This window comes from Malurus melanocephalus, unplaced genomic scaffold, assembly GCF_030028575.1.
Source record: "Malurus melanocephalus ecotype Western Australia unplaced genomic scaffold, MMel_1.1 scaffold_711, whole genome shotgun sequence".
NCBI lineage: Eukaryota > Metazoa > Chordata > Aves > Passeriformes > Maluridae > Malurus > Malurus melanocephalus.
In genome coordinates, this window is record NW_026623943.1 from 172,052 (window position 1) to 198,685 (window position 26,634).

The 26,634-nt window shown below is 34.0% G+C and overlaps 1 protein-coding gene across 1 annotated transcript in view; it reads left to right on the forward strand.

Moving 5' to 3' along the window:
• KLHL1 (kelch like family member 1) overlaps nt 1-26,634 on the forward strand; it is a 174,803-nt gene that overhangs the window by 88,158 nt on the left and 60,011 nt on the right. The window contains exon 5 of the mRNA XM_057384477.1: nt 22,307-22,519. Coding sequence (XP_057240460.1) covers nt 22,307-22,519 — 213 coding nt within the window. The remainder of the gene's footprint in view (nt 1-22,306; nt 22,520-26,634) is intronic.

Here is a 26,634-nt window from a genome sequence, read left to right on the forward strand (position 1 = left end):
CAATACAATAATGACAGATGTTAGAGAATCGTAATACAGAGATATTGAGAGAAAAACATCACCTGCAAGCATCTCTTCCTATCTGGAGCCAGGGGGACAAAAGAGCRTATATTCTCACACCATTGTATTACAAATAAAAAATCATTATTAATAGACAAGACTTTGGTCTTTCCATTTCAATGGCATGTTACTTCATCCTGAGACWTTTTATATGCTGGTTCATAAAATATTTAATTTTATTCACATTCAGAAAACTTCCTGTAGTATTGCAAACCTTCAGAAAGTTTTTTTTCTGTCATGGAAACATCACAACCTTGCCTTGATAAGGACTTGGGTGACTGGATATGAGCTGTAGCTGACAATACAATGCTAACAGAGACGGAGTGTGGTAAGCCTTGGCACAGGCTGTGGATCAGCAAGCAAGAGAGGAGCAAAACCTGAAGCTGCCAGAAAGTTACATCGTATCATCATGGACGGAGTTTATTTGTGGCCTGTGTGRCACTTCCTCAGTAACAGGGATTGGGACCGGAAGGGCAGGGAAAGGGCATATTGTTGTGCTGGCATCCTACACYGAGCTGCAGAAATTATTACATTTCCCCAGGCTCCGCTGTGCCAGCTCACATTTAGGGCCAGCTTCAGTGGCTGGAACTGTGTGTGGGTTGTGTGTGTGGGAGTGTGGAGTTTTTCCTGACACAGCTTACCCKCTGCTTTGGTTCAGTTATTAAATTGAACTTTGCAGCATGGCACTGTCTGGTGCTCTTTCTCCCTGCCCCCTCCTCCTTGACAACAATTCATCGTCGATTTTTTTCTTGGCATCAGGAAATAACAGATCATCTCGTGTTGACAAGAAAACATGCTTACTAGAAATACTTTTTTTTTTTTCTTCATGGAAACATATAATTTAAAAACTTACATTTTTGTAACTGATTTAGGCTTAAAGGTTTTGAAGACATTTTAATACATGATAGCTACAAGAGAAGACCATATACATATACATATGTATATTCAAACCATGCCCTTTTATCTAAAAATAATAAAAGTACAATTAAATCTTTATAGAAAAGCTCATCAACCACAATGGATCTGCTTTTTTCTCATAACTGGTTCTGAAAAAGAAACAACAAAACTATACAGCACCAATAAGATGTGATTTTTATATGATAAACATGTAAAATGCAGGGGGCTAGACCTGGAAATTCAGCTGTGTGTAATAGATTACATAATTTCATTTTTTGCCTCCACTATCTTTCACAATATTATCACTTTCTTTCACTTTTCCCTTGTCCTTCCTCCCTCTATTCGTTCTTCTCTCTCCCCCCATACTTCCACCTTTCCTATGCCACTTTCCTTTCCCTCCCTCTTTCTCTTACTGTTTTCCTCCTTTCATGCCCTACCTTCTTGCTGCTTCCTTTCCTTCCTTCTTTTGTTTCCTCCTTCCCTCCTCTTCAATTTCCACACTTTACTGTCTTTCCACACCTGATGAATTTTGCTTCTTGGTCACTAAGAGCAAACACACACCTTAATTGTAGTTTGTAGTGTTTCTCTGCTGCACAGAGAACATTAAAATTAGGCTGGATTAAAAAATTAAGCTGGAAAGGCAGTAAATATAGAGAAATACAAAATGATAACTGGAAATGAAAATGTATGTTAGCTTCACTGTTCAGGTATGCTGTTCATTCATAAGTCCATATATATTAAAAATACGTAATTATGTACATATATAATACATAAGCTGTATTGTATATAATTATAGTTGTCAGGTTCAATGTAATGTAATTATAATTRTAAAGACCTTGATGCTGTGTAAGCACWGCTCAGCAAYAGCAAAAACATCCCTGTGTTACCAATGTTGCTTTCAGCATAAATGCTAAAATAGTCCCATACAAACTACTATGAAGAAATAACTCTGTCCCTGCTAAAATCAGTRCAAACATTAAGTTTGTTAGTTTCTAAATGGAAATGAGAAACTGGTTGACCTCAGCACTTAAAACCCTCATAAAATTGTTTCTTGAATTTTCTGAAAATGTAACCAATGGAACATGGAATGAAAGCAGTAATTATTGTTGCAATTGTTGAAATTTTCTAGGGAATGGCAAACTTCTATCAGTTTATCATTCCCCTAGGCAGAGAAGACTTTTGTCAATTAACAGTTATAGCTGATCCTCACTCCCATGTCTAGAGAGTGTTTTTCTTCTTTCATGATCAGGCTTGCCTTATTACTTATGATCCCCTTTTATATGTGACCCCAGTTCTGTGACAGCCTAGCAGCAAAAAACAACTGTTCTGTAGAATAAGATGAATGACTCAAAAATTAAATAAAAGAAAAGAAGGAAGGAAAGAAGGGAAGAAGCTGAAGACCTCTTTGTCTGAGTGATTCCTTTCGGAATTGCATTTCCAAAAAAAAAAAAAAAAAAAAAAAAAAAAAAAAAAAAAAACCAAAAAAAAACAACCTGTCTGAAGATGACTGCTTTTGAATTACTTCAGAAATTAAAACACACTTCAAAAGAAGATGAATCAATTACTTCTTACAAGGAAATAGCCTTACTTGATTTTGAGATGATGATTGCATCTAGTACTTTAAAAAGTATTTAGAGTAGCAAAAAAATAATGTAATTTAAACAGACATAATTTCATTAGAGTCATTAAAGCTAGTGCTTGTTTATACCAGCTGGAAAACACATATACTTCTAGAATCACCCTATTAAGAATCTTTAAATTTTTTAAGGGTATTGCATATTCCTTCATGACTCTTATATTGTTCCTTTTCTTGCAACTCCTGGGATTACTTATTCAAAATGATAACATATTAACATTGTAGATGGTGTTAATCTGTTTAGACAGTATGTTTTACAGGGTTGAGCACATTGGTACAATCTGGGTGTCTTTCATAAGGGAAACATTGTTGAGAGCAAGATGTGTGGGTATTTCTGGGGGCTTTTCTGTGGAATGAAAAATTGGAAGATCTATCACTTAGCACTAAACTTACAGAGATATTCTGTACCACTGAAGTGCATAATAAAAGACTGACRGTTGACTCAAGGTTAAATGTAATTTGCTTCAATAATTACTCAAAAATACTAATTCCACTGAATATTACTATCAAGTAGCTGCATTTCATTCTCCCTTATGTCATTGGTTTGAAACACTGGAATTTTCAACTTTGATATGAATCAGTAGTTACTAAACTCTCAATTTCTTTTCATAGGCTTGACTGAAAATATTAATGCTCAACAGAAAGTGTAAGTTATGACAGTTGCATATTTAAATTCTTTGTTCTGAGAATTCATGTTTGTTGTCAATATTTCTATTTCATTCATAGAACTCCCCCTGGTGGATTATATAAAATATAAATACATACAAACTCTAAAGAATATGGCTCTAGAGGCTAATGTTATAACTTTCAGTACTAAGAATATTTCAGTTAGCATTTTATAAATACACATATTATTTATCTTGATAGTGGCTATATATTTTCCTTAACCTGATGGTAATTCTCASAGGCTCTCTCAGATTTTTTGCTTATCTTTAATGTGGGGGTAATCCTCTACCATGAAAAAGAGAGTTTAATAAAAAATCCAAACCCAAACAAAACCCAATTCTAATAAGTTGAACAATTTGAAGTCCATAAAGATAAAAGGATTGGCAGGGMATTCATGAGAAATACCAACCATGGAGAATTGCCTGGATTGGTTACTTAACATGAACGTTATATTTTAATGTGCCCACAAGTGAGTTAGTTACATATCCTAGAGAAAAATAGATGAAGAATGAAGGGTCTGAATTTGAAATGATACTGTAAGTAAGAAGGACCAGGAGAAGAATGTTAGAGAACAGGAAACTRTAATGGACAAGAAATGTCATAGTGATATGTTATTATTTATGTACTCAGYTTATGACAGAGCAGCTAACTGGAGAAGTTTTTATTGATGTGTGAAACTGGATTTCATACAGGTAGTAACAATTTGATTATTATGCATATCTTCCATGAATATGAGAACTCATTAACTACACATTAGGCTTATTCGTTAAAGAAAGAAAGTGAAAAGTAGTAGTGGGAAATGGAGTGGCAGGCAGGTAAATAAGAATTAGAGGTTCTGATAAATGGAATAAGGAGAAATATTAAAATACCAAAAGGGTCTGTTGAGGACCTGTAGAACTAGATTTGTAAATAGATGCTGTTGTCATTCAAGTAGTAAAAGTGAAAGATATTGAAAGGGGTTGCCATTATGCAACATTTGCAGGTGTAAAAAATGTTGTAAGTAAATACTGCTAATAGAAGTTGGGGCCGGTCATTTCTGGAGAGAGTAGTTGCCAGGTTTCTTTACCAAATAATTGCTAAGACAAAGCAAATTCTTTACCTCATGGTTTGAGAGCATCACTGAAGTACTGGTTTGTACATATAAAATTATTTCATGGGATGACTTTACATAAAAAGAAGATTAAACAAAGAATGGATAGCATTTAACAATCTTGATTACAAAATTAAAAAGTTATTATAATAAATTAGTCAATTTGACCAAATAGGTATTAAAACCCAAGATATTAGGGAGATTTAGTTCTTTAAAATCAAATGTATAAGATAAAATTAGGTATAAAACTACTCAGATTTTGTGGTCCAAGAAAGAGGGAAAATGCTTGCACAGAGGATTCTAACCAAATATTGCCTCAAACGCAAACCCACAAAAACAACTTGAAAATTATCTAAGAAAACAAAAGCAATGAAAAAGTCAGTGTAGAAAAAGTCAAAATCAGTGAATACCGACATACAAATTGCAAAGTGCAAAGTGCCAAGAGCAGATTTTAATTTCTTTGTTTTTAACAAATGCAAGGAAAAAAAATGGAAGATTTTAGTTGCTAAATCAAGAAAATAAGTGTTAATTACAGTGAGATGGTGAGGGTATCTACCAATAATTGTATAAAWGTCATGAAACTTAAGAGAAGCATGTATTTGCTTATAGTAATTGCRCTGATTTCAAACATGTACACTGGAGCAGGAAGTGCTGCAATGAAAAGTGAAGTTCTTGAAAGGAAATTTATCAAATTTAACAATTAAGATCGAGGAAAAACATGGAGTTCAAAATATCTGCTAGTGATACAAGTATATGTATGTGTCTGTGTAGATATGTAAATGTATATATATGTGCAAATATCATCTATATATATTTTGTGTGCTTGTGGAATAGAGGAAGACCTCTCTTCTGTGACAGTCTGGTGATGTAAAAAAAAAAAAAAAGAGCTGATCTCTGGATGCAGTAGTGGATTATGGAATATTTTGTATAATTCTCGTGTCACCATTTTTAAATAACACTTGACATTTGGAGGGTGTGAAAAAGGGAGACACACAGGATTATAGGACAAGAGAAAATGTCTTGCAATAAATATCTTAGAGTGCTCAGGCTGTTTCAGCTTATTAAAAATAAGAGAAGATGAGGTTCTTGATGACAGTGTATCTCCACAGGGAGAAACTACTGTGAACTAAAGAGCTCTTTAATCTAGTTGAGAAATCTTAGCAAGAGCCAATTCAGTTTAGATGGATTGGAAATAAAGTACTTTTCTATCAACAAGATTGCTTAAACTCTGGAATGAACTGGGATAACTGCAGGGAAGAGCATTGAATTCTCCATGTCTAGGTATTTTCATCTCAACATTGAATATGTTTGAATAAAATTGAGGCAAAGCAGAAATTATTCTTAGTCACAGAGTAATTGAACTATATACACAGAATATATTTGACATTAAAAAATATAATAATGACCTAATTAAACATCAATGTCATGCTAAACTGTTTTTTGTTTTTTTGTTTTCTTGTTAATGCTTGATATAGTCTCTTAAAAAGGGGCAACACAGGAGCAGACTTCCATTTTTTTAAATGAATACTGAAAACTGAAGGGGAATTTTGTGGACAAAGGCCAAGTTCTYGTTGACAGGGTGCTCAGCAGGGGGAACATTTTGAAGTTTAGAATGTCATTAGAGAAATTTTTCTAAACAAGGAATCCACAGTATCAGAGAAGATAGGAAATTCCTTAGCTCAGGAGGAAATTAAAACTTGGAGCCAATGGACTTCTTTTCATGGCATCACAGAATATTCTGAGTTGGAARGGAGCTSCAAGAGCCATCAAKTCCAACCTCCATCCCTGCACAGGGCCATTCASAAGAGTCACACCATGTGCYTGAAAGCATTGTCCAAATGCTTCAACTTGGCCAGGCTTGGTGCTGTGGCACTTCCCTGGGGAGCTGTTCCAATGCCCAGCCACYCTCTGGGTGAAGAACCTTTYCCTGATATYCAGSCTAAACCTCCCCTGACAYARCTTCAGTCCATTCCCTTGAGTCCTGTCATTGGTCACCACAGAGAAAAGRCTYTTTCAGGAGTCATAGAACATAGAATTTGTTGCAGCACAGGAATGTGTTGTAGTTCAGCCATCAGAGTATAATTCGTTGCAGTGTACTTACTAAGGGAAAGATGCAAGGAATGTACCTCGGTGCTCYTGTGATTCTGGACCCTCTCCTAATATCTAAGCATTCTTTTGAAACCWTCATTGACAAKTGTCATGAAAATATGGCATGCACAYGTAACTCATGTAGTCTTAAATAAACTTAAATAGACTAAATATCTTATTTAGTTTGAAGGATACTTTAATATATGGAGTAAAAAGCCTCTTCTGAGCAGAAGTATGTAAATTCACATAGAGATGCTAGCTATCCAGGGAATGAAGGATTGATTTATATAAAATGCCAGTATTTCTGATACTGAAGAAATTAGCTACTTAGATGTTACACATTAGAAACTATTCAAGTTTAAATTCAGTTGATTAGTAGTTTACATGAGATTCAGTTCTTTCTTATTGCTGCCATTATACTGCAGTGATGATAAAGAACAGTTTTCTTTTTTTTCGTTTAAGAAAGAGTCGCAAGATTTGTTTACAGCTAAAATGTTCTGTGGTGTATTTATAAAAGACAATGCTGCCAGGTGATTTGCTCTAAGAATGACAATGCCTGAAATTTTCTTTTGTTCTTTCGCACTTGGGAATTTTTCTTTCCACCTCAAAACACAGATACATGTAAAATTTGTACAATATACAGCATAATTTAAACAGAACTTCAATCCTTTTACAGAATTCAGATGGTAAATTTGGCTTATCACTAAACTAATAGCAACAATGACGATTCTTTTTTATGTTTTTCTTTTGTTAATGTCCTGATCATAGTGTATCTGGAGTTGAAAAGCACTGTAGAAAATGAGACAACATTAGACTGGTAAAATGTCCTGCTATTTCTAATACATTTATATAAATGACATGGCATTAAAAAATGCATTCAGCCCACATCTACTTTTCAGTTTTCCTTGCAAACATAATTGTCATTAATGAATAGCCTTATCCCAATAAAACAAACATTAGTTCATCCATGAAGTCATACTTACACCAGTGCATGCTTATTATTCACCTTTTAAAATTCAGAATATAAACAAAGAGCCAGAGTTTGCATGCTTGACTTGGTCATGTTAATGTTAGATGCCTGGTCTAAGCTTGATGTCCAGGCTTCTTTCGTAGGTGAAAAAATATCAGGTTCTCCAAAGGATATTTAAATGCCATTTCTCTTCAATCTCTGGTCAGCAGTAGCTACTCAGAGATTAAATATGAAACAATTCTTTTTCAGYTTTAGTAAATAAATTTGAATTTCCCACTCATTGATTCACATTTTTTACATTGCCCTATAATCTTCTCTTCAGGTGTCTGTATCATGGACCTTTTTTTCCAGGAAAACAGTCATCAAAAATAGTTTGGGTATTTTTAATAATGAATATAGAGAATTTTATACTAAAAAAAATTAAATATTGTAATACCTAATCAAAAATTCAGATGCCAGAATCAAGGCTCCATGTGCAGCTTTGCATGTCCACATTATGATGCAATCTTTAATTACAGAGTCATAATATTTTCCATGAAATCTCTACTCTTGCTTTTCAACAAGATAAAGACTAGTAATTTTGTGCAGCAAATGACTTGCATYGATAATACACAATTTGTAGCTATGTTGCGTTTATGAAAACTGAATATTGCCTTTATTTAGATAAATTACTTTTCAAATTTCATTTATTTCTGTGTAATATTAAATCATTTAGACTACACTTTTCACACAAAGTTCACTACAATAATATTTCTCACATAATGTGATTTTTTTTTATAATTGCTTTGCTTGAGAACTTGGGTAAAAATAATATGAAAAATTTGKAAGAGTCTTTATTTTGGAACATTTGATATGTTGGTAATTCTCTTAAGATCCCAAACCTTTCAAATAGGATTTTTGGGAAAGTGTTAGCCTCATTATCTCTTAAAATTCTCAGCATTTCTTGTTCTGATTTATACAAGGAGATAATCAAAATGCTTAATCCCCAAGAGAAAGTGTTCAGAAAAAAAAATTGGTGAAACACCCATACATTGATGGCTTGCACACTAGAAAAGTCAGTTRGGTAATTTATTAATTTTTATTCTAATGATTGCTGAGCTTGGAGTAAATTTTGCTTGAAGAAATGTGTTCTACAATAGGAATTAATCAGAATATTAAATAAGTTATTGTTAATAGGATATTGTCATTATCCATACAGAACACTTAATGTGATTGATCTTTTTAAGGTTTGAGAGTTTCATTTTTCTACATACTGGTAACATACAACCATAGCACCAGAGAATGAGCATTCATGTCAAGTGAAAATAAACTAGTTATCCAATTCCTTTAAGCACTTAGAAAATGCAATGTTCTGTAATTTATTTTGCATAATTTGAGCGTTTAGGCAAAATCTTCAGATTTCAAGGCACTTCGAGTATATTCAGAGTTTTGCTAGTTTTCTTCATCTGGCTTGGGTGCAGTCCTAGAATTTGTTAGATGTGGGTGGGAAAGCCCAATTCATATTGAGTCTATTCATTTCATCAATGGATACTGTAATGATTATATAAAAGGTGACTCTCAMATCCTCATTTATGGAGAAGAGTGAGCACTGCTTGCTCCTTTCAAAGAGCAATTCTCTTGCTCGTGGCTCGTTCAACTCCTTCCTCTCCATCAAGGATATGTGATCTGGTATCTCTAGCTGGATGTAGCCCTGTCAMTACACAAATGTTTGCATTTCACTGTTTAGATTACTTTGTACATGTAGAAATCCCAAGGTGTCAAAGACAGGCTCCTGAATTGTACCTCAGAGACCAGATACTTAAGAAGTTGTCAAAGTACTTAMATTTTTTTCAGTGGTTTCAGATTTCAGTGGAAAAGGTCATCCTTTCAAACAGAGACATTAAATTCTACTGGTGCATACAGTTCCACATAAACTAGGATAGTTGYTCCAATTTCATTAGCTGAGTAAGCAGTGATTTCTTATTTGCTATAGTGATTTAATATTTATTCAGCACATGTATTTGTTTTGTTAGGGAGCAGGTTGTAATTTCACTCATCTATTTCTTTCATGATAGGAAAATTCTTGTGGATTGATTTAAGAAAAGTGAGGTATAAACACAGTCATGTATAATACATTTTCTTCATTGATTAAACTTGGAACAAAAATATCCTTTTCACTTCCATTTAATTTCCATTATATATCCATTATATATCTTTATGCAACATRCTCTTGTTAATAAGAAGCAAAGAAATGTAAAATAATTGCACATTTTTCAGATGATTTTATTCTAGGCATTGGCTAACATTTGTATTTATTTAGCATATATCTTCTTTTTGGGGCATGACAAATGTTGTATGCTTTTTAATTATGCAAATTTTATCTGACAGATTTCTAGCCTGCTGAGATCAGAGGTGCCTGGGTTGGGAAAGCTTTAAGAAGGAGACGGGTTTATTTAGCTACTGAATGCAAGAGATGAAACACTATTCACTAGTTCATGATAATATAGATTTAATAGATAAATGTAAACAATAACTGATTTCCTATAGTTTCACAATTTTCTTACTTATATTTTAGATTTCTAGATGGTGCTGTTTCAATGTGATGGCATTAYCAAAAAATTTTACTTTTACTTTGCCGCATGTTTATTTAATTCTCATTTCTGAATTGGCATCAAATGAAATTTTAATTTAATCAAATTTATGGACGATTGTGTGAAAGATTAAGAGTGGTAATTTTTAAGTAAAGGAATATTGTTCAATTTTTTTTTTAATTCAATTAGTTATTTATGTTATGCAAAGAATCTGCAGTCTTGGAGCAGAGCTTAAACTTTTGTGTCCACTGGAATATTTTACCATCATTATTATATTTATCATATCATCATTAAAGTCAATAATGAAAAAGGACTCTAAGTTCTACCACCTTATGCTGTGAYTATATCTTAAATTATTAATTATCAAAAGTACTCTGGGAGGTCACAAAATTTGTTTTTATTTATGTTTTTACTTCAGTTCAGTAATTAGTTAATTAAGCTTATGTATTTTTGATGAATTAATCATGAAAATGTGTATCAAACTCAACTCATCTTTCTGAACCTTCTCTCATCAACACATTTCCATCAATGTCTGTTATGTTTTATTTTTTTATATCTGCTAGAATTTTATAGTCTTCCCTGTTGGCAATTATTTGCCTAAACAAGACTACTCAAGAACTTAATATGATGTGATTTATAAAATAGAACCTATGGAAAAGATATGATATTAAAAAGCAAAACATTTTTCACCCATTTCAAATATATTAATTTGAGGACTTGTTAATTCTGACTTTTTTTAAACTTCTTGTTATATAAATTGATCTCTCTAAACACAGGCAGACTGTACCTTTTGGCATAAAAACTGCTGTTCTTATGTATTGATGATTAATAAAATTGCAGAGAATCCTTTCCATTTATGAAACTAAGGTACATCTGGGCCTTTTATGTATCAGTTCCTATTGTAATTAAGGACTTGAATTGTGATTTCTGTTTATGCTAGTTAATATTAGGGAAAAAAAGAAAGGAAATTATACCAATTGGCAAAATATGTTTGTTTAAATCTCCAGTTTCACAAAACCAGAATTTGCCAGTAGCACTGATGGTTCAGTATAGCCTAGTGCAAAATCATAAATAGGTCTAGACCTGTGAGGTTTTTTTTATTGTTGTAAGAGCAATGTTCTGGAATTAACAGCAATATAATTTTTTCAGAAGGTGAAGTGCTGTGCACTGCTAATATTAACTAAAGAAACATCTGTTCCTTCAAGCCCTTTAAGCAGAGTTATATCCAGCCAGTGTAGCTGCTGCTTGCAGTAGGGTTAAACAAAGTACAGTAAAGCCTTATGACGCTGCYATCACAGGCAGGCAGGTAAGGAAATTGCTTTTCCTCAAAATACAAAGGTTAATGAGAATTAATAGTTTCACTTGTGTTTCATTAAAGACTTTCCTAAAGGTAGGTTAGTCTAATTCCCTTCTTCTGTATCCTACATTGAAYTAGGTTTTTAAGACTTTTAGTTAAAAGTTCAAAATTGTTGCTTAGAGAGTTACATCCTTTTCATTTTCTTAAACTTTCAATGTGTTTCAGGAAGGTGCTGATACTTCATCTCCCCATATATTTAATCTGTACAGAATTATATAGATATCTTAGTCAGCATGCAGTAATACCATAGTTTGCTATGAATAAATTCAAGYTGAGTCAAAACTGTTTTAGTATATCTCAGATGGTTTATGTTGTTTATTGTTAGCTTTGCTGTTGTTTGCAGGGGTGGGGAAGTTGTTCTTTTTTTGCTTTCATCYAGGGTGCTTTGTGTTTTCTGGAATGCTTCTTGAGGTTAATCARTGTTCCTGCCTTACACGTTGGTAAAGCATACCAGAATATTTTGGGTTTATCTCGGTCTAATCGTACGTTAACTATTTTTCTCTAAGATTTGATTTCATGAAAGGTTTTATATAGGTCTTGAAATTGCCAAATGGAGAGCAGCAGACAGTCTACAGACGATCTGAATGACAGGCAGCTAAAGTCAACATAATCAGTTTTTAACATGTGGGCTCTTTTAATAGTGAAATTATTCAAATATTTTCTTCTGATGAAGGTTTGTGCTGTACCTATATAAAGACCAACCATATACTCAGTTGCATTATCCAGGGGACTGAGAGAAATTATTACTCCAGTCTACCCAGAGRTCTCATGATCCTTAACTGGAATGCRTTTTCCAGCTGGTGGCATTTCAATTGATGCGCAAATTGAATCAGCTATGAAGATGAAACAGGAAGCACATAATATATGAAGAGAACCTGAGGGAKCATTCATGAAGAAAAGAAATCAGAGAGAGGTGGTATTTTCAGCTACCTATCAGGGGATGTAGAAGAGATAAAATCGTTCTTTTCTTGAAGGTGCACAATGAGAGAACATTGGGCATCAGTCCCAAGTTGCAGTTTCCAAGTGAAAAAACATGTCTTCACAGTGAGGGTAGTACTCATTGTAGCAGTTTGCTCTGGGAGGCTGTGGAATCTCTGTACTTGGAAATATTCCAAGCCAGACTCAACAAGGCTGTGAACATCCTGTTTCCTAAGTCAGCCTGATGCAGTTAAGTCTAAATTTCCTACATTCCATTGCTGTGCAATCAAGGGAAAATGTAATATGCACATAACACTCAGGTGTAATTCTTTGTGGCATTTTGTGATTTTCAATTTTCAGTAGAAATTTCATGAGATTGGAGCTATGATTCAGTTCAGGTTCAAAAGCCTGTCATGGAATGTCTTCAGTGTGGGTATATAAGTGTATGTTTCTACATGTTCATGCACATATGCACATGCATTCATGAATGTATTTGTATATTTGTGGCATTACTGACCAAGTTCCAATTATGGAAAACACCRTTTAATTGGTAATACCCATAATTTTGGATTTGCTGCTTTTGTAATTGAAGTTAATTAAAAAGAAATGTGGTAATTCTTGTAAATTATTATTTAAATGTGGTAATTCTTATAAATTATTACTGAATAGTAGCCTCTAGACAGGTGACTTTATAAATTAARCACATTCTGCAGATGAATTTGTGGTCAGAGAAATAAAAACTGTATCTATGGTTCAAAAAGCCAAAACTATCAGCCTAGGAGTGTAACTGCAAATTCTGTTGCATTCTGTAATGGGCTGACTGTGGAATTAATAATTAGTGTTTCACACAGAAATTATGCTACATATTTAGAAAATAACAASTTGTACATGCAATCTCTTCACATAAGGGAGAACTGTCAAAACTGTGGAAATCRCTAGCTTTTATGAAACATCTCCTTCTACTTGGAATTGGATGCCTGACAAGATTGTATCCAAACCCRATCAATTTTCTATCAGTCTTCTGCTTTTCATAAGACTGAACATGCTGATAGTTTCGATTCTGAAGACATGAACCATGCACTGACACACAGAGSAAGAATTAAAAGTATTGTTAAACTCTGCTACTCTTCTGAGGATCAGTATTTTAGAGACATGCAAACTTTTTCTTTAAACAGTTTAATTCAGCTGTAAAATCTGTACAGAGTTCATTCTGATGGTTGAAACAGATTTGCACAGATTTAGACAAAATCTGAGAGTTGTGACATTCCTAGGGGAGTAAATAAACTTTATGTTAACTAGGATTTGATAATAGTTTTAAAAAGTTCTTGTTGTAAGGATTTATTCAGAAGTACACCTGGTAGTTTTCCTATTTACAGTGAGTCTTAGAAATGTATTGSTATGGCTTCCTCATGAAAGTTGTTATCACAATGTGCACCTACAGAAAGGATTTTGCAATCCTGTTTTTAAACACTTGTGTTTTTCTCATTAAAAATTTTACAGGTATCAGCATAGATTAATGGATTCTGTAGAATAAATTCCTGAATTAAAATCCACTCTTTCTTTTTTTAAAACATTTTGGTAGCTGCATTGCATTGAATAACRTATGTTATAAACATATGTTCTTAACAACCTTAACATTCTTAAACTGCTTTATGCATGAAGACTTGCTGAGGTGTATTGCAACTGACTTATTTATCATACACTTGGTAAAACTTCTTCCTTTTAAGAAGTGATATACAGAATATATTTTGGAAATGCATTACATAATTCGGTACCTCATATTAAAGATTTACCTGCTGGAGAAAGTATATATATATATATATATGTGAAAATACAGATAGTTTGATTATTTTTAATTCAAAATATCATTGTACAATGAAGTAGAAGTGCAGAATATCTACTGCTGTCTGGTTTTGTATTTAATTAAAATTGAGAAGAGACTAAAGCTTCCAGAGTTTATCAACACTTCCAAGTTTTCAGTAAAATTCAGTGTTAGCCAAAAATTTTCTTATTTTACATAAGGTTGTAGTTGCTGAAATGTGGTACTGTATTTACAGTGTCTTTCTCAGTAAGAAGAAGGCAAATATTGGCTGGAGAGGCTGTAATGGACACTTACGATCATAATTACATGGAAAGAGAGAATAGGACATTGTTTCCCTCAATTCAAGATTTGAGATTTGATCAAATTTATTTCAGCTACAGGTTTAAAAGAAAAAAAAAAATTAAGAAAAAGGAAACATTTGTCTTTTACAGGCATGTGCCTAAATTGTGTAGGGAGGGATTCTATGAAGGCAAAACATAAATAGATTCAAATTGCTGTTAAATAAATTGAAGTCCACAATGATCTTCTGAGCATCTCGTTATAGGCAATAAATAAAATCACAGATTTCTAAAATCCATGATACACACGAGAAGATTGAAGATTGAATATTCACCATTTAAACTCCTCCTAATCACTGCCAAAATTACATCTGATCACTGGTCACAAATGTACCCCTCTTGCTCTAAGCCTGTACAGTCCTTTTTATGTCCCATGAGCACTTAAACCCTGCATATCACCTAGATACCTAAATTATGTGTAAGACTATATCAGCTATCAATAAACTTATCTGAATGAATACCATATTTTAAAATGTAATAGGTCGCTTCTAAGGCATAGGAGATTTAGAAGATCCACTAAAAAATTAACAAATCCTCATGTTATTTACAATTCTTCATTTTAAAGAATACTTGTATTTCTATTCTGCTGTGTTAGGCAGCACAATTTCAGGTGTAAATATCTTGTATTAGTGTTTTATTTATTTCCAGAAAAAAATTATATGTTAATGTCAGGTCCTGCATTTGGGTCGCAACAATCTCATTCAACACTACTGTCTTGAGGAAGAGCGGCAGGAAAGCTGCTTGGCAAAAAAAGGACCTGGTCCTGCTGGTCAACAGCCAGCTGAACATGATACAGCATGTGCCCAGGTGGCCAAGCTTGTACAGCAATAGCATGGCCAGCAGGACCAGGGCAATGATTGTCCCTCTGTACTCGGCACTGGTGAGGCCACTCTTAAAATACCATGTTCAGTTTTGGGCCCCTCATTGCAAGAAAACTAATGAGGAGCKGAGACATGTCCAGAGAATGAGCTTCTAAAGGCTCTGGAGCACAAGTCTTATAATCAGCATATTAGGGAACTGGGATTCCTGGAAAAAATGGAGGCTCAGGAGTACCTTATCACATTCTATAGCTTACCTGAAAGGACGTTGCTGTGAGGAAGGGATTCATCTCTTTCCACAGTAAAAAGTGACAGGAGATGGCCTCAAGTTGCACCAGGAGAGGTTTAGATCAATTTTTAGGAAAAATCTTGTCACTGAAAGAGTGGTTAAGCATTAAAATAAGCTACTCAGATAAGGGGTGGGAACATCATCCCTGGAAGTGATCAAGAGGTGCATGGATGTGGCTTTGGGGATAAGGCTTAGTGGTAAACACAATGGTGCTGGGTTAATGGTTGGATTCAATAATTTTGGAGATCTTTTCCAACCTTAGTGATTCTGTATTTTTATGGATTTGAACACARGCTAATGAAAAAAAACACCTGAACAATCATCAGCAAGACACAAAGTTCTCTTTACCATCTTCCCCTCCCAATAAAGAACTTATGCTAAGAAAGTAATGCATATTACAGTTAGTAGATGGCATGAGATTGATTGATATTAGCATACAGTCTTGGAAAGAGTGAAATATAATGTCTGTTCCTTCCAAACTTGTAATCGCCAAAGCAGCAATAAAACAAGAGTAACTGTCAGTTTAATCAATATTATGTGCAGGATRACAAATGTTTTACAATTTCATTTCCATCTGAAATTTGTCTTTTGGGGTTTACACAGTAGATTAATATATTTTCAGCATTCATTTAATAGCTTTTTTAAGTGTTTTTTCAAACAACTTAATGTAACAAGTTTTCAGCAGCCTTATATCTTGACAATCACTTAAAATCTAAATACAGTGGTTGTTTTACGTTATAATAGATACCATTATTTTGTTGGAAAGAGTGTGGAAATTCTATTGTTAATGGTCAGACATCTTTGTGTGAATCATTCGATTTAGAGAAATACAATGGAGTACAAAAATTTCAGTCATCTAGAAGAGGGCCTGTGTTAAATGACTTTTTACCATAATACTGATTCTTTGGCATTAATCTGGATTGAATGTGTTTGAAGGTTGTAAGTGGTGTCAGAAAGTGATTACAATATAAGTTTCTTCAAACTTGCTAATAGTGTGGAAGTCTTTGGAAGTTCTCTTTCAACTGAGAGTTTTTGTCCCAGCATCATGATTGTGTTTTAATGTTTGTCTAATTTGAAATATATTCCCTTCTCCCATACTAAAATTCTCAGGAGTGTTTCAGTTTATGCAGGGTGATGGTTAAAAGGTGAATCAGAGTTCACAGCGAAAAAGAGAGTATATGAGACAATAATTCAGGCACAATACTCAGGCATTTCCTACACTGTGTTTTGTATACAATGGGCTTTTTGTTTTCTAGAATTGTCTTGGCAGATATCTTTTCAATAGAGTGATTTACCTTAATCAGAAATGCTAATGTTTTCATGTCTCTGATATGATAATTTAAATATTTTGTTTCGGTTACAATGACTACTGTATAAGAAATTAGTAAACTACCATTTGTAAATATTTCACTACTCAAACAAAACCTTAACTAAAACATTCTCCAGAAACATCATACATGATATGACACAAAACACATAGGCTTTGAGACTGATAATGAAGATAGAAGAAACAGTGTTGCAAATCTTTATAGTGTGGAGAGTCGTAGAAAAATTCATTTTTCCTCAACGATCTTGCAATTACCCACAGTTGCATTTTGATTTTAATGGCTACCTGTTTTTAATTCAAGTTTGGAGAACAGGAATACAAAAAACATATTTCACTCTAGTGCTCTGAATTCCAATTACCTTTTGAAATATTATCTTAATTACGGTATTTATTAATAATTTATAAAAGTAGGTGCTTTTTAAATAGACATGATCTTGCATATGCCTTCACCCCTGCCTTTGTGCTGTATTCCATCACATTTCAAGGCTAARTAGGGTCAGGATAGGTCAGTGAATGATTATGAGATAACAAGTGTATTTTCAGGTGTACCACAAAGAGTGTTAATGATTAAGTATCTTGTTTTCACTCCTGAACATTACAACGGTTATAGGACTGAATGAATTGTAAAAGCAAGGCCATAACCACTCAGCCCCTTTGAGTTATTAAAGACCCAAGAGATTATTTTGAGGCTTTTAAGTTCTGGTGCTAATGGGCTCATTAATCAGACTGAGAAATTCATAATAACTGGTATGTATGAGTAGAAGACAGACAAGTTCAAATGGGATATTAGACACATATTTTAATGTTCACAATGATTGCTTCTGAAAGCTACTGTGAAAGTGGCAAATTATGCATCTCCACATGTCTGTGAGTTGATGCCTTTATAGGAAGCAATCTTCAGTGAATCAGATGCTATTAGGCTCAACAGAAGGGTAACTGGGTTGAAACAAAATTGAAATGGATTCAGAAAGTATTATGGACATTAGTGATGTACTAAGTGAAAACCTACTATATGGATATCTTTCTTTTGGCATTAGTTTATACAGTTTTAATTTTTTAATTGTTAAGGTCACAGCATCCAAATCACAAAATAAAAAAAAACATTTTAAATAAAGACTCCCTACATTGAAAACCAAAAAACTTGCTAAGCATTTTACTTCCTTGGCAACTCTGATGCAGCATGTTCTGAATAGCACACTTGAAATGCGACATTTTTGTCAACATATGAAATCATTTAATATTTTCCAGGTTCTTCATTGTAACTGATACATGCTGATTAGTGAAATCAAGGACATAAACATCAATAAGACCTAACTTTTGCAAGATAATTTGATTTCATGTGAAACAGTAATCATTCCAAGTCAAGATTTTTTTTTAAAGGTCTAATTCAATTGTGTTGGTGACATTATAAAAATAGATGGTGTTTAATCCCATTTGCTAATAGTTTAATTTTATTAGAGCCTTTATGTTCCTTTGATGTACAATCAATTAGCTATTTGGCAATTGTATCTACCTTTAAATATAGATATGTTTTGTTTACATGGCTCTGCTATTCTAATACTTCATGCTTATTTAATTCTAACCCTGTGTACTGCTGAAAAGGTTTAAAAGCAAAACAGCTCTGCCGTGGAAGTGCTATAACCCACAGCAGCAGTTACTGCATGGTCATTTTGAGAAACTGGAAGAGGAAGTGACACAGCAGGATCAGAGACTTCCATGCATTCTACTGTAAATTGCATTTTCTGAATGAAAAGCAAAAACCCACTACTCCACTTAACTAAAACATGAAAAGGTTACATGAATGACACATGCAGAAGAGGCCTAGTTGATCTTATGAGACTTACAAGATTCTGAAGACCAGATTTGCAAAGCCTCTAAATAATCAGAGTCAAAAATTACAGGTCTTGGTGTCTCATACAGCTCTGTCACATAATCATTGGCATGCTTTGAGGTTCAGCACCCTTGTTCTCATAATAAAGGTTTATCTGTCCATGAGGACCTAGGCATTCCTAAAAGTACTTCACTAGAACAGGATGTGAGGGAATGGTCTCAACTTGTGCCAAGGGAAATTGGCATTGWATATTAGAAAAAATTCTTCACTGAAAGGGTGATCAAAGTGTGGAACCACCATCCCTGGAAGTGTTCAAAAACTAAACCATATGTGGTACTTGGGGCATGGTTTAGTAGCAAACATGGCAGTGTTAGGTTAATGGRTCAACTGGATGACTTTAAGTCCTTTCCAGCCTTAATGATTCTATGATAAAACTGTGTAGCTCATTTCCTATCTTGCCCCTTTATTTCAGGAGAATTTAGAATTTATTTAATGGGTCCTGAAAAGGTGTCACAGACATCTGTTGTATCCTGTTCCCTAAAGTGCAGAACTGAAAAAAAGGTGGATATTTTTCCAAATTAAGCATATGAGAAATTATTTCTGTTGAGATAAAACAGCTAGCCATTGAAATATGCTTTGCTGCTCCAAATAAAATTGACCTCAAGAAATGAAAATGTTATCTTGGAAAATTTAACACTCATTAGTAACTTCAGGAAATACTAATGAGTTGAAGGAGAGCATTTTTAGCTCTGAAGATAAAAAACCTGGATTTTACATAAATAATCAGAATTATATATATTACATATTTATATTATATACATATGGATATATATGGTATATTTATAATATACATGTGGCATATTATATAAAAAAAAATATAATATGTATTTGTTGCTTTCTGCAATACTATTGCCTGAGGAACATGAAATTAAAGGAAGTCCAGATGTTTAGAAGAAGATATTTGAGCTCATATGTTTTTTTTCTGAAAACTGTTTGATTCTGCTTTCTATCAATGGTCAATTAGTACAGAGGCTGGAATAAGTTCTCATTAAGCATATATCCAAATGAAAAGACAATTAAACATGCCAAAAAAATCGTAATCAATCCTAAAATTATTGTTCTGAAGTTAGATCTCCTACTTTGAATGTTATTCTTAATTAATTAAGTTCTGTGAGTTCATKAAATGTGTTTCACCATATCAATGCTTCTCTATAATATTAGGTCTTTGGACTAATATGCTATTGCAAAGTTTGATGTTGGTTCCTATAAAGAAGTGGAGTTATATATTTTTTCATAATGGGATTTAATGTCAGTTTAACCAGACTTAATTAAACTTGGTCTTATAAATCATTTTATTGAGAAGTGCAATGAATTTTTCTTAGTTTTATGACTTTTTAATTAAAATGAATTAAGCCAGCTTGTGGTTAAATGCCTGCCTGCAAACTAGTTCCCTTACATTTCCATGCTATTTTACAATGTTCTAGACACACAATTTAAACTGTTTCAGGATGTAATGGATTAAAACCTCATTCTGTTTGACCTTGTTACATTTTTAGGAACCTATTGACATTTAATCTAGCAATTTAAAAAAGAACTGAGTCATGTTTTGATCCAATTATCAATTATGTTAAGGTAACTTAACAGCATGGTTAATACAGTCCATGACCACATATACACCTTTGATTTTCTGTTGTGTCAGTGTCCTGTTTTGGGTGTAAAAGKAGAGTTAAAGAGTAACTCATTGAAAGTTAAGTTTTACATATCAAAGCATTCACAATCATAATAATAAGTGTAATTTTCAACTTTATCTAATATTYTATTTACACTTACATACTTCATGAGTAATTGCATTACACATTTCAAGGAACTTCTGTGTCATGATTTTGTCATGTCTGTGTCTACAATATTCATCTCTGCTAGCTTACATAAAATATGCAAGTAATTTTTAACAAATATGTTTAAACAGTAAATTTCCAAAAAATTAAAACAAGAGTTTCTTTCTATTGCCTGGGGCAGTGAAGGACACTATGTGACATGCTAGAGCCTGAGTATAATTCTGATGTTGTAAGTCTTGCACCATTTTATCCTGTATTTGTTATAATATCTCACCAATACTGTGTTACTTCTATATCGATTTCTGATGATCAKTCATTCTTTCCACCTGGTCCTGACCCAAGGAAGCCATGTTAGACAACATTGATTTGGATTTTTATATGCTAAAAAATGAAAACTGAACTGAGTGGGTGTAGCAGTGGAATTATCCACTTCCCTCAGTTTTCACGTTCTTACACTTGAATCCTTGACTGATGTTCTTTCATTCTTTCCCCACTTCTTGCCTTAAACTTGCAAAGTCTATCCAAAACAGCATAATGAAATTCATTATTATTTTTCATCTATTAGATGTGGTAACTTACTGATCCTTCTATTATTTTTTGCATTTTTGGTTTACATGCAAATTTAGTTTGTTTTTTTTTTTTTTTTTTTCCTGTGCCGCCCATCTTCAATTACTATACATTCTTCTTCTCTGTGTTATTCCTATCCTTATTTGTCCTGATTCTGTCCAAGACAAGGTTAATTGTTTGCAGTAGCCAGGAAGGAGCAGAGCTAGGACATGGAGGTTATGCTGTGAAATCTTATGTCATTGTCTGGAATGGGGGGAAAGGTTGCATTCGAGTGGAAAGGATTCTTTCCAGTAAATAAATGTGACAGAGGGATCCATCTGGTATTGTCAATTTCAGGGAGTGGGTGTTTGTGTGGGGGGAGCTGTTGGTTCTGTGTGAATCGTTCTCTTTCTTGTACCCTCTGTCATTAGTATTGTTGCTGTTCCTGTTTGTTTCCTCACCTCATTGCTGTTTCCAGTAAATCGTTCCTATCTCAGCCAGTGACCTTTTGTAYCTCCAGTTCTCCTCTCCAGCCCACCCCAGGGTGGAAGAGTGAGGGGAAAAGCAGGGGAGCAAGAGTGTGGCGCATGGTTGGGAGAGTCTCAATGGGGGCACTGAACTGGGGAGTACCGTTCYTAAACCACARCAGTAYTRTAGTTTTCAGTACTGTGAGATCTTAATTGCTGTAAACATTTTGCGTGATAACTGGACTTTAACAATGTGTTCTAAACAAGTTAAAAAAAGAATCCTTAATTCATGGTGTTGATCTTCCCCTCAGCCTTGTAATAGGTACAGACAGAAATCTATCTATGCATAAAGTAACTCTATGTGACTGACAAGTTGTTTAAAAAATAGATCAGACAAAAAAAAAAAACAAAAAACAGGAAAATGGAGTATGTGCATATAAAGATTTACAGTATATTTAATGTGCTCAATTACTGCTGAGTTTATAAAAAAAAATCAATGAATAACCTTTACTATTTTTGACAATTTTTAATTATGATGTTACCATGTAATCTTCATGTTGTCTTCAGAATATATTTATATATGAATTGCAACTATAGCTGTTGAACTCTAGTCTTTTATGTTTTGTTTTTCTCATGATCTGCAAGAGTAATGCAGAGCATACCCTTATCTGTGTATAGCAGATATTGACTAATCCTGTGGCTTGTTAGCTTTAACARTTATTTGTATTTTCTTTCAGTATTCAGAATCAGCACTGAATCTGAAATACTTTTTTCTTCCCAGGAGAATATAATGGAAGTTATAAGAAATCAAGAGTTTTTGCTTCTACCAGCTGAAGAACTCCATAAACTTCTTGCCAGTGATGATGTCAATGTTCCTGATGAGGAAACCATTTTCCATGCCTTAATGATGTGGGTGAAGTATGATATGCAGAGGCGATGCAATGATCTAAGTATGCTGCTTGCTTATATCAGATTACCACTCCTTCCACCTCAGGTATTTTTATAATTATCTAATTATCATCATCATCATCATAGCAACAAGAACATCATCATCATTGTGTTCTTGTGATCATAATCTGCAACTTCTTAATACTCTGTTTAAAAGCAAACCTGTTCAGAATCAAAAAACATAAGTAGTAGCTCATCACCTGGAGTGATCTAATAAACTTGAAGTTTGGGCCAACAGATACACAAGAAGGGCAGAGTTGTGAAACTGAAGAGGAGTGACTGCAGATTTCGTAGCATGTTAAGAATAACAGGAAGAATAGTAAATATTCTCAGAAAAAAAAAAATAAACAAAACCTAAAAACAACAGACAAACTGACAACAAAAATCTCCAAACATGGGGCTTATGACAAATACCAGGCTGAGCATGAGTCAACAGTACAAACGAAGAAAACTGTATTGTTCTACAACACAAAAAATTCTGTCACCAGGGCACATGAACTTATTATTCCCTTAATACCTGTTGCTGCTAAGGCTGTATCTGCGATATTGTTTCCCATTTTATACTCCACAGTTTGAAAAGCATAGGAATAAGTTGGAGAAGATTCAGGGGTGGGCTAACAAGGTGATATGTCAGCTAGGAAAGGAGAAGCTGAAGAAGTGGGCTTATTCAGTCTGGTGAAAAGGAGCAATGACCTAAGAGCAAATTAAGACCTGAAGAGAAGATCATGGAAGCACATTCTTGAAAGCATCACAAAATGTAAAAAGAGGCAGCTGCTCCAACTTGTGGCATGGACAGTTCAGATTGGACATTGGCCAGGGGGAATCGCTTGGAATGCAGTATTTTTTTAAAGGCTAAGTGATTTTCTTTATTGAAGATTTTCCTGAATTAGCTAGACCAGATCACTAAATCCAGTGTTGGCAGAAGCCCTGATTTGAGTGAGTTGACATAGTTGACCACTGGAGGTCATTTGGATCTCCCTTCCTATGAATGCTCTAAGAATTTGTGATTCAGGCTTCAGTTCCTTCTTTTTTTTTTTTTTTTTTTTTTTTTTTTTTTTTCCCAGAGAATTAAACAGCAAATTTCTTCCATAATTCATGCAATCAATCGTTCTCCTTTCACTTAATGCACTGGTCTGAATGGACCGGTGTTAGCTTTCTTTATGGCAGCCCATGAAGTGCTCTTTTTTGCACTTACGGATAAAACAGAAGGTGAGAGTAACCCATGTTCTTGTTATTAGATTCCTTGGGGCAAACAGAATGAAACAACACTTGAATAATTAGTATTTGTAAATGCGCACAARTAGGCTTTATTTAGAACAATTTGGTTGCACAGGAAAGCATGTACTTAGATACTTTGGTAATTATCCGTAGTAAAATGCAATGTTGTGGATCATGGGGCACTTCAGGAGTCTTTGACACCTTCTGAGATACAGCTGCCTATTGTATCACTGAGTTTGAGTCCATTAYGACCCATTATGGTCCATCAGCAGAGATTGATACCTTCAGGCTACATGTGAATGCCATAATACTTCCCTGAAGAGGAGTTATCACAGCTGAATTCACTTGAGTACGGTGATTCTCCTGAACTTCCTGTTCTYTTTAATCTGGAAATTTTGTGCACCAGTCCTGGTCTGTTATTGAGAACTGCATCATAAATGTATCAACTATAATGCTAAAAAAGCAAGGTCTTTTTCAAAATTAGAATTAAGATATAACAAAATTTCAGCAGAAAATTATTGAGAGCTGAAAGTGAAATTTTACTTTTTATTTCTAAAAGGGGACTTTTTCCTGTTTTTATTTATAATTAAAGTGTATCAAATGAAACCCTCTATCATTTTCATTGCACTGATAATTAACTGAAGAGCTGTCTGAAAAGAAGCCAGGTCAAAACTAGCAGCTAATCGTTGGACCTTTGAAAAAAGAAAATTTATGCTCCTTACTTTTAAATTTGCTTGGAAAAGATGAAGTTATAGACTACAAAGATTATTAACAGATTAGAAAGATTGTACTGAGATCTGCTTAAAATAAAGATTTAAATTTATAGCCCAAGTTTTTACGGTATTTCGTTTCACTCTCAAGGTGCAGTAATTATATTGGCAGTGTAGTCAGACTTCAGTAGTACAATGTCAGACAATGTAATTCATAATTCAGTACAAGAATTTGGAAGAAGGCAAGCACTATTAACATGTTTAAAGGAAACTATCATGAAGCTGAAAATGAAATAATAGAACTTGCAATGTTACCATAGAACTTTCTGCTTCTTTGATTTKCCTGAAACCATATCGTAAATTAAACAGTTCTTATTTCTTCATTCATGTCAAAAAAGAAAGATTGGTRGCTTAGACAATATAAGAAATTATTTCACGTTATAATAGGCAATAATGTAGGTAATAGGTGAACACTTTCAATAGGTCTTCCAGATATTTGATGTTGATCCATAGAAAAACCATATCTTAATTCATGCTCATTTTAATTCCWAAGGGATTTGAGGAGAATAAAATTTGGTGGCACTCTTAAACCTTTTTTAATGCTGAAGTATTTTAGATTATTTCCTTAAACTTTTAATTTACAAGCTTATTATAAATATTTTCCCTATGATTTTTAATAGCATTCTTTGCAGAGAGTAAGTTAAGAAACAAATAAAGAAAAAAGCAAAACTATATTTAAGATGACCTTTTGTCAGCTGTTCAAAAAGTATAAGAAGCTACTTTTGTGTCTAAATATGCCATTGTTGTYCTCAATTTTCAGCATTATTTTGGAATGAATTTTAAATAGAACCCTTTTAATGGTAAAAAACCCCAACAAAATTAGTACATGTGAAACAAAACAGAAACACCACAGACAGTTTGTATACAGGTGTGTGTGTGAGTTTATAGATACATATATCTTCTTTTTTAACATGATATGGTAAACATATACATAATCACAGAATCAAAATGACAGAATGCCTCAGGTTGGAAGGGACCTCTGAGAAACCTCTGTTCCAACACTTCTGCTCAAGCGGAGATAACCTGGAACCATTTTCACAGGACTGTGTCTGAACAGGATTCTGCCAGTGCTTAGTCACCCTTTCAGTATAAAAGTATTTCCTGATGGTCAGAGGAAACCTCCCATGTTTCAGTTTGTGCCCACTGACTCTGATCCTCTGAGCACCACTGGAAAGAGCTTGGATCYCTTTTTATGCATCCCTCTTCAGGTATTTATGAACAATAGTAACAATTACCAGAGGCCACTCTTTTCTGGGCTGAACTGACCCAGCTCTCTCAGCTTTTCCTCATGGGAGTGCTGCAGTCCCTTCCTCATCTTCATGATTCTTCACAGTATTGTCTTCTACTCCTCTTCTTGGAGTATGTTCATGCTCCAGATATCACCTGCCTCCTCTGAGGCGAGGGCACAGTGCTGCCTCCTGTTCTGACAAGCCCCTGGGRTCTATTAGTGCACAAATGTACATTGCAGATACACATACACATGGACATACATGTCTACATGCAAATTTATTTCATTCTTTTATAGTAGAATGTAGTTAGGAACCTTTTCCTTAAAAGAGAMAATCCGTAGTTGTAGGAAGATATATCCATTAAGATGTGATTAGAATGGCTAAAGGTGTTCTTGCCTAGTTCCATGATGACACATGATATAGTGATTGCCATTCCCACCCCTCAGGGAGCAAAACGGTTCTTCTAAATCCTCACTATAGACTAAAGTATATATATAAAGTATATAAAGTATATAGACTAAAGTCTACCCTTGTCTGCAGCTGAAGCTGAAACATTAACTTCAGACCACAAAAGACAAATGCTGTAGAAGAGATTATATCTATGCCACTGAATTCTCCTTGTCTTTGTCTCCACCTTTCCTGAAACAGGATCTTTTATTCTGTGTTTATATCTCATATTCCTTGACACAAGCTGTGGTGTGAAACATTCAATGCAATGCCACAGCATATTTGAGCCCCTGCCTATTTTGATTACTAATGATGTATTCATGTTTACTAAGGTGAAAAGCTGGTTTCTGCTGTTGGTCTGTACACAGTGTGWTGTATCTGATAATGTTGATGCTACAGCATGAGCCAAGAATTTGTGCAGCTTCTATTGGGCAAAACATTATTTTATGGTGGGTTTTTTTTTTTTAAGTGTGAGAATTTGCTAGTGATACTTGGCC